Genomic DNA, 10,016 nt, shown 5'->3' on the forward strand with positions numbered 1-10,016 from the left:
AGACCCCATGGATTTCATAAGTAAGATCTCGTCTCTTACGGATCTTCCCCACAAAGTCTTTTTAGTAACTTTGGACATCGCGGTTTGGATTTCTATTTAAGAGATCGGGACAATACCGCCATTCCACCTAATGAACTACTGATTGAGTTGGCAGCTCTGGTCATGAAAAATAATTATTTTACGTTCAGTGGTGACTATTATCTACAGGTAGTATGGAGTCGATATGTGCACATAACCAAGCCAATTTATTTGTTGGAGTTTTTTAAAGAAGTTATGTTATGAATGCTGATAAAAACATACATCTGCCTAGAATATTAAAATGGTATAGATACATAGATGAGGTGTTTTGCCTTTTTCATGGCTCAGAGGAAGACCTACTGGAATTGGAGTACAGCCAAGACAAGGTCCATTTCTTGGATATGTGGGTTATAAAGAAAAGGGTATTTTAACTACTACACTGTATCGCAAAGAGACAGACAAAAACACCCTCCTCCTTGCCAGTAGTTTTCATCCCACCATGCTTAAGAGAGGCCTTCCCAAAAGTCAATTTTTCAGATTAAGGAGAATTTGCGACGACTACTTGGAGAAAGCACAGGACATGAAGGAGAGATTCATGCAGCGAGGCTATCCAGCAGAATGGCTGGAAAAAGCCTATACACAGCCCTAAAAAAGCCTCGATCAGATTTACTTAAAAAAGTAACAGAAAAGAAATTCTCTGTCACATGCATTACATCATATTCTCCACACTCACATATACTACGTCTGATCTTTAAAAAGTATTGGCACATCTTAAAATCAGATCCTGATCTTTCCGAGATAATGAAAGACATGCCGCTATTCGTCCATAAGCGCGAAAAAAACGCCATCTGCTGGTACATGCAGACTTCTCCAGATACAAGTCGAGAAGAGCCTCACAAAGGATTCTGAGTCCATTGCCACACTCGCAAGACCCGCACATTCTGCCACCCACACAATAACAAGTCATTCCCAATAAAAAGTGTCACAAGTTGTTCCTCTACACAGTGTACACCTTGACGTGCCCATGTGGTCTAGTCTATGTAGGTAAAACCACTACGCTTTTGTGGTATTGAACATGTGAAGTTGCCACAGAGAGGTGGTAACCATGATTTATTATTAAAAAGACGTGAAGCATAATGGATTTTCACATTAGAATCACTATCTCCCAAAGGCCTGAATGATGAGTTCAACCTAAATATATCATGTTGTAATATTTCTTTTACTTTTCCTTTTAGTTTCATGTATTTTCTTATTTTGTCTTCTTCATCATGTAATTATGTATTTGAACTGATCAGATTGTATATTTCCTGTCAGATTTTTAATATCTGGCAATGTAGAATGTTAATGTTCTGACTGTTAAAAGAGAGCTGACATTACCTCTATGTTTGTTACTCACAGATGGTGATGAAAACAAAAAAACAAATGACGTCACCTGTGAACAGATTCTGATTGGACCAAACTATTTGAGCGCACAATTCAATGTGAAGTGTAAATTCACCCGAGGAAGGTCTGTGTGACCGAAACGGTGTGAAATTAAATATTTGCATGCGTAATGGACAGTGTGCGGGACTTCTTCAACAAATGCGAGAGTACCTAAAAAAAATAAATAAAAAGTAGCCAATCTAGAAGTGGTTCATTTTACTAGGAAGTACACACTACAACATACACTGGGTGTGCTTTTGAAAACTTAAAATGAATATATACTGTTTGTCATTGCCTTCCAAAATGAGTGTGTTCTGATCTGATACCCCAATTTCTGATTTGTCCCCACTACAGTTATGCAAAAAAACTTGGTATTAATAAGGCTTAATTTACATGGTCCATGTCAGTAAGACTAACAAAAAGTTACATTTGCTCCCATTTTAACACCCAGATATTATCAAAAATGACGCCACACATAGTCTTTTGTGTTCACATGTGACACACTTTATTCAATTTATGACAGTTTGGTTTCTAATGTAGGTGCACACAAGTTGTTCACATCCTGTCTTAAAATGTATAGTTACACTCTATCTCTGGGGGGGGGGGGGCGTCCCCTTTGGTTTTGGCATTACTGTAGTTTCTTTACTGCTTAGTTGACTTCCCTTGAGTTTAGGCCCTACTTTTTTGACTACTTTTTCTAGTTTCATATGTTATATTAGGATTTATTCACTTTTTGTCATTTGTCATGTTATCAAATTTGCAAATGTACTAAAGCAGTGCTTCCTTTTTTTTTTTTTACACCTTTGCTATTTCCTGTACTAGAAACCATGTTGTGTGAAGGAGAAAGGTTTCCTTGTGTGCAGCAGCAACTGTCTTGTATGAGTTTCAGTTTCTGATCATTGCTCTGAAAAGATGACAATACATAAGTGAGCTTTGCTACATTCCTGACTATGTCCAATGAGAAATGCTTTGTCATGTTTGGTCAAACAAGAGAAACTGTTCCAGCGGAAACATTGGCTCTTGAGACAGTTGTGCCCATAGTGACTTTTTACGTGCAAACAAGATAGTCACATGTGAACGCAAGGGGCCTCATTTATCAACGTACGCACAGGTGTGTGCGTACGTAAAGAACATTGCCACGCAAAGTGTTGAATTTACCAACGTGCACTTACACTTAGGAATGTGTGTGAATATAAGCACAGCTCTGGCCATGCTTACGAACAGAATCTAGTGGTAGAAGAGCGATACTACAAATAAAAAGCATTTAGGAGTGTCACAGTATGCATCACGCAATCAACATCCATTTTTTTCCCATAATTTTTTGGGGCATTTTTCCCTTTATTAGATAGTGACAGTGGATAGACAGGAAAGGTGGGAGAGAGATGGGGGATGACACGCAGCAAAGGGCAGCAGGTCGGACTCGAACCCTGCGCCGCTGCAGGACTCAGCCAACATGGGGCGAACGCTCTTAATCGGTGAGCTAGAGGCCGCCCCCATTTTTCTAGTTTTAAACGGACAAGTTGTCCAATTGGTGTCAAACCCTATAAAAGACCGCTGTGACAAATGTTTGAAATGTAGTGCTGTGGCGTATCCTGCGTTATTGGAAGACTTGGCAAACGTTGCGTCTTTTGTTTGTAATTCCTCCTGCACTGAGTGAACCAAACAATATTTGTTGGTTGGATTCAAACTCATCTACCAGTAGCTCCATTTCAGTGTTTGAGAAGTGCCTCTTCTTTGTCATTATTGCGGTAAGGGACTAACACATTCACATGGTTGATAAAGGGATCTGTTGTTACCATTTATGGTTCATTAGAGGCGTTTCTGAATGCATTGGCCTAAGCTTGAACGAGCATGGTGGTTAAGAACAGGTGGGATTTATCAAGATTGATTACTTACTGATGTGCGTACGATTGGCTGGCGCACGTTTGATAAATACAGATTTTTTTATTCTTAAGCACATACTAAATTTCATTCGCAAGACAGAATTTAGAACATTTTCTACGCACTGTTGATAAATGAGGCCCAAGGAACCTTGTATTGAAGATAAGATCATTTTCTGATTAAAGAGACTTGCAACAGTTTGTAGTGCACACTAAATATCTTTGAGTTAGCCATAGACACATTCTTGCAAGGGGCTCCAGACTGACGTCTGAACCGTCCTCACATGACGCGTGTGTAAACACCTGTTGATGTTACATTCAGACTCCATCTGTACAGGTCTGCGCTGGGAGCTTGGGTTGGGTTGGGGGATTAAAGCGTTGATTAAAGCTCTGAGGTGGTCTCTATAGGTTGTTGAGCTCCAAAAGGGTTTGGTCCAACACCTGGTGCATGTCCAGGTTCTCCTCTTTGGCTTGGGCCAGTTTCTCTGGGGGAGGAAACAAAGTCACAAGGGTGAGTATTTAAATACATTTCCTGTCTGGAACTGGAGATGAAGAAAATCCAGAGGCCCTCAAATTCTACACAGTCTTACCATAAAAGGGCAGCATTAAAACCAAGGCACTCTTGTTGAAGAAAATATTTAAAAAGTCCTTTATTGATGCAGCTAATGCACAGCAAAAGAGAAAAAAAATACGCATTTTGTACCTTTTGCTATGCACTAGCTGCATCAATCAGGGTTCAACAATAAGGGTTGCCCGATGGCCCGGGGCAAGTAAAACGCAAGGTCGGGCAAGTAAATCAAACAACCCACTTGCCCGTTTGGGCTTCATCGTATCATAAATTATGTCATTGTTTTCTTGCACCCCACGTCGTTGAACGCTTGTTAATGATTTGATTTGAATGTGCCGTTGGCCAATCAAGAATGAGTTTGCAGTTGCCACTTTGGACGGTTTTCCCCCCCAATTGTTTAATGCTTTTTTGACGTTTTTGATGCTATTTTCTGCATTGTTTTTTTTTTTACACATTTCACCTGTTTTTTTTAATGCTATTTTTGACGTTTTTTTTCCGGGGAAAAATGTCAGTAAAAATAGACTTTGGGCAAGTAGAATTTGTTTTTACTTGCCCGACCGGACAAGTGAGAAAAAAACATTAACGTTGAACCCTGATCAATAAAGGCTTTTTAATATTTTTTTCAACAAGAGTGCCTTGGTTGTCATGCTGTTCTGATACTATTGGGTTACCACCGCACCAAAGAGCACCTTGTGAGACTTTTTTCAACCACCACCAAAAAGAAGCGCTCCTTTACTCTGTCTTACCATAAAAGGGTGTGCTAAAAAGACAGACGAGAAGCTCAATCCGCCAGTTTCAGAGGTTTAAAAGAGAAGAATGAAATGCTGCTGGAGAACATCGCAAACCTGCTTTAACATTACACTACATTTTTCAATGACACTTTATTTTACAAAACTATAATTTTCTAATAATTTACTCTGAAGTTTCCTGGAAAAAAAACCCAATGTCTTTTGGTACTGATCATACTGGGACTAGTCTGGATCAACGGAAGCACATTTTCCAGGTTAAAGCCCGACATCCTGATGTCCTTTGCCCCTCACCTTCCGCTCTCTGTGTGTTGCCGTTCTTAAAATCCCTTTGCAACAGGAAACAACAACTTTCAACAAGCAAGCCATGTGCTGAAAATGGCAAGTTTTTAAGAAACTTTGGATTGGCAATAAGGCAGGTCTGCCAAAGATTTATAAAGAATATGTTTAGGTAATTTCCTCTCTACCTGGGAGGTTTTGGGACTGATTGGTGGGATTGCTGTGGACAAAATACACACAGAGAGACACTGGTAAGAGCTAATGAGGTTTAACCATGTATCAGCTAATTTAAATAGCTCACGTTACTGGATTGTGTCAAACTTGTGTTCAACTTCATTTAATATGTGTATGTATTGTATGTATGTAAGTTCATACATACATCCTGAGACTATTTAGCAGAGCCACCGTCCAGGGGCGTCGGACTGGGGGGAAAAAAGGGACTGAGTACCCAGGGCCCTCATGTGAGGAGGGCCCAAAAAGATGCTAGAATGAATAGCTGTGGATGTGGGGAGGGGCCCATAGAAAATGCCTTTCTACAGGGACCAGAATTTTGTGCTACGCACTTCAATTCAGGCAGTTACACTGGGCATTATAATTGCCTTTAATTAGTACCAGATTAAATACATAGTTTATTCCAGGAACTTATGAGTATATTATCAACTATAAAATAAAGTGTTACCTGTATTTCTCAGTTGTTTTAGCTCATTTTCTAAAAGACTGTTTTTCCAGTAATTCTAAATAAAGGAACTGAAGCCACCACATCTATTTGTACTGTGCAACACAAAACCGTTTCCACCTGCAAAACCAACTTAAAAACTACAAAACTTGTTTGAAAATGAAATGAATTAAAGCATCACTGTCACAAAGCAATCAGCCTTTGTCACTGATTGAAGCAAGTCAAGCCAAGCCTATGCATAGTGTCATGACAGTGTGTCCATGTTCAGTAGTTTGTTTTACACTGAGACTTATGTATAGTTGTATAGAGACTATAGCAAATCCAACCGAATACTAGCCATCAAACACATCATGTATTAATATAAAGGTTTCTCAGTATGTTTGTTACTCACAGTATGTACCTGACACTGCAAATGTAGCGATGCGTTGATCTGTTCCCACGGCTATCACATAAAGAAACATGGTTTACAGATCATCTAATACAAATGCAGGCAGACCTGAGAGTCTTCTGTTGACTCAGCAAATAGAGAAGGAAAAGCAGCTGTGATGTAGGGGTGTGAGACGATCTTTGAACGGACAACAGTTGTCTCACTTTGTTACAGTGTCATATTGGACAATGTGAGGACTAGGGGTGTTGAAATTAATCATTGCACTGATGCATTATAATGCGGATGTGGACGATTCTGCATCGATGCAGTGACAGACCATAATCGATATTTTGATTTTCCGGTCGCTGCTTTTTTAGTTTTTTGCCTTTCGTCGGTTTTCTCGGCTGTGTTCAGGCGCCGCTACATTGAGGAAGTGTCTTTTTTTAGTTCATATACATATAGTCTGGCATTGCCAGACCCTCCTCCACAGCGCTGCGGAGGAGGGTCTGGCTAGTCCACACAGCATTCCGGGATGGGAGAACAACGTGCTCTGGTTTATTGGCATTTCTTTAAACCAATCACAATCGTCTTGGGCGGTGCTAACACGGGAAAAGCCACGGTGCCTCTGCTAAATAGCCTCGGGAAGGAACTTTGTTTTGGTGGAACATGTGTACGTTCAAAAGTTGTTTTAGTCATGCAACAGAAAACTCAGATTGGACAGATAGTCCATTTGAACGAGCACATGTTCCACCAAAGCAAGTTCCTTCCTGAGGCTATTTTACAGAGGCACCAGGGCTCCGTCCAGCGCTTAGCACCGCCCAAGACGATTGTGATTGGTTTAAAGAAATGCCAATACAACGGAGCATGTTTTACTCCCATCCAGGAATGCTGTGTGGACTATTGCGAGACTAAGGAAAACTCTGGCTGTGTGAGTGGCACCTGCAGGTAGATGTGAGGTTGGAAATATGCATTAGCATTTATTCAAAGCTTTAGGGAAGGAACTGAAATATATCCTTATGTGTGACTATAATTATATTACTATTATTACAGTATATATACACCAGTGATAGATGTGTCAAAGGAGGGTGTATAAAAAAAATCACGAAACATATGATTTGCACAGAAACAAAATAAACATCCGGTTCATTTTCAAAATAAAATGCACCGTGCTCCTCGTGACTACAGCTGTCAGTCATGGCCGCAGCCGTGCCGCAACAAATCCGGACCTGGTGGGTATTGACGGACGGCGGATTACGCAGCCGTTCTGCAGTGGAGCCGGTCCGCAGACGTTCTGCATTCAGTGGAAATCCGGAGTTACACTTCGATGGCTCTGTCTGTGGCCCAGACGTGGTATTAACATGTGTCTTGGGTGATCCAATCAGTGGACAGTGGAAACTAAAGGGGACAGCTCTAAGTACAAGTGTGAATGCACCAAGGCTGCATTGAGAACACATTGGCTACATCCAGACTGTAGGCCAAAGTAACCCAAATCTTTTTTTTTTTTTTTTTTTCATATGTGACAGTGTGAACAGCCCAAGTCACATGGCATCTGATCTTTTCAAGTTCTGATTCGGGCCACTTTCACTTCTTTTTAAAATGCGACCTCAGTCTGGACAGTTGGAATTCATGTGACTCTGACGTCACTCTAGCAGCGGTTCCCAAACCTGTTACTCAAAGGTCCGCATCAGATTTTTAATCCAGCTCAGAGGTCCGGAACCATTGGCCATAACAAAACAACATTTAATCAACTCACTTTTTAATTTTAAGCAACATACAGTATATTCAAGTTGAATACTCAGTTTTCCTGCTCAACTTTTGGACCGATTTGGGTACCGTTACATGGAATTCGCTACCGGTACCCAACGGTAGCTTTTTTCTAGCTTCATGCAGTAAAATTAGGTTTTTTTTAACATGTTTTTCGGCATTTTTGTGTTTTTTTTCAATGTTTTTTCCGATTTCTTTGTGCAAAATTCAACATCACTAACAATTTAGATAGAAAAATTTGAAAAAAATAGAAAAACTATTTCGAAATAGCAAACGTTACACTTCATAAGGTATTGTACTCATCACACAAGGTTTATCGACTCGGTCCAGATGTCAGGGTTTTTGGTGTGTCTTATTTTGGTAGTCTGTTTCTGTTCTGTATTTTGCTTGTTTCCTGTTTTACTTTGATAATCTGTTCTCTGTCTTGTCTTGTCTTGTTTTACTATCTGTTTTCCCGCTCTTGTGATTACCTGATGTTTTCCACCTGTTTCCCAGCCCTTGTGTCACCTGCCTCTTGTTTCCTCGTTACCCTGTGTATTTAGTCTCTCTGTTTCCCTTGTCGTTTGTTGGATTCTTACTTTCTGTTAGTGTGGCTTCTGTTCGTGTTTTCCGTGTTGTGTGCAGCCTGTGGTGTAATTCCAGGTCTTAATAAATCAGTTTGAACTGCATTTGGGTCCTAAACTTCTCTACCATCCTGACACCAGATTGACTCGCCATTTGGTCCGGAAGCGGACTTTGGTCCGGACTTTGAGAAACCCTGCTCTAGAGTGACCATCGTCATTCACAATACTGCGCCGAGAACAGCAAGACCCCAGGAACAGGCTTAGCAGCCAACGGTGGAATAGCAACGTTACGGGATGCCCTCTGGCCCAGAAACACTTTTTCCATAGACCTTACATGGTGAAAAATACCCTATACTCTATATATCAGCGAATAAATGTTTTTAAGGTACATTAACTTACCATTCTGAACACTTAAATAGTCCTTACTTAAATCATTATGTTTTAAAAGTTGTGGCATGCACTAATAGCCTAATCCAGAGTTATTTAACTAGCCATAATGCCTGAGTTTCTGTAGCTGTAATAATCAATATAACGGCTGTAATTCATCATTTGTATTATCTTATAATCCATCCGAGGGCTGTATGCTGTAAAGCCTGTAACGTGGATGTAACGTTATTAACGTCTCTGTCTCTGGGTCACTTTTCCTCATGAAAAAAATATTAGTCAGTCAAAAAAACAGGATCTGGCAATAAAAAGGAATTGAGCATTAAAGCCTGCAGTCTGAACGTAACTATTCTATATCCACGACGTTCCACTTCCGGGATTCTTCAGATGCCGCCGGAAATTCCGCTGGATGTCCCTCTTTTCAGGGCGGATGTTCGTCTCCTTCCTCTGTCTCTGTGTTGGCGTTCTAACCTCTGGTGGATTTGTGAGGACTATGGTTAACTGCTCCTCAGATCTCTGCAGGGTAAATCCAGACAGCTAGCTAGACTATCTGTCCTATCTGAGTTTTCTCTCACACGACTAAAACTACTTTTAACATACACATGTTCCACCAAAACAAGTTCCAGAGGCACTGTTGCTCCGTCTGGCGCTTAACACCGCCCAAGAGACGTTTTTCTCCTAGCCAGGAATGTTGTGTGGACTAGCCAGACCCTCCTCTGCAGCGCTGGGGAGGAAGGTCTGGCAATGCGAGACTAGAACGTAGCCATTGAGATATGATCTCTCAGACTACATTCGGAGGCGGCCTGGGGGGCATATGACCACATTATTGCAGCAGTGTGTACGGGAATGTGTCCTGGGCCACATTAAGGACTGCCTACTCCACTGTAAGCAGACTCATTCACTGGCTTTGTCCACAACGTCTGAGCTATAGGTAGCTCTGTGTATTTTTGCCATTTTTGTATTTTAAAACATTAGTATTTCGCATGTCACAGAAAGCACTGAGAGTAAATCTTGTGTTTTGGATGTTATTGTCATACTGTCTGCGACGTGTGGGTGTTTTTGTTCTGCTGCTCTACACAGATCTGACACCCGCCCACCTGCCTGGAGCTCCATCAGCCGCACAGAGAGCCCCAGGGACCGCCTGGAGACAATAACCCATGCTGCATGAATGTTCATCATCAACCACTGTTTCTCTTTACAACTTAGAGGTCCCTTATTGTAAAAAGTATGTTTTTATTATAAAGCAGGTTGAGGTGCTACATTAATATGGCGAAAGTATCAAAACGCTCAATCCACCCACAGAGAGATGCCGACAGCCCGTATTCGAAACTGTGCCTTTAAACGAGCCG

General features: G+C 41.0%; 1 protein-coding gene across 2 annotated transcripts in view; it reads right to left on the reverse strand.

The window, feature by feature from the left end:
- Positions 1–3,063: 3,063 nt before the first annotated feature.
- Positions 3,064–10,016, reverse strand: part of tpm2 (tropomyosin 2 (beta)) — a 44,987-nt gene continuing 38,034 nt past the window's right edge. For both annotated transcript variants that reach the window (XM_031287370.2, XM_031287368.2), the window contains exon 9: positions 3,064–3,805. In XM_031287370.2, the coding sequence (XP_031143230.1) occupies positions 3,723–3,805 (83 nt within the window). In that variant the 3' untranslated portion in view covers positions 3,064–3,722. The remainder of the gene's footprint in view (positions 3,806–10,016) is intronic.

The sequence above is a fragment of the Sander lucioperca genome, chromosome 14 (genome assembly GCF_008315115.2).
Source record: "Sander lucioperca isolate FBNREF2018 chromosome 14, SLUC_FBN_1.2, whole genome shotgun sequence".
In the NCBI taxonomy this organism is placed as follows: Eukaryota; Metazoa; Chordata; class Actinopteri; order Perciformes; family Percidae; genus Sander; species Sander lucioperca.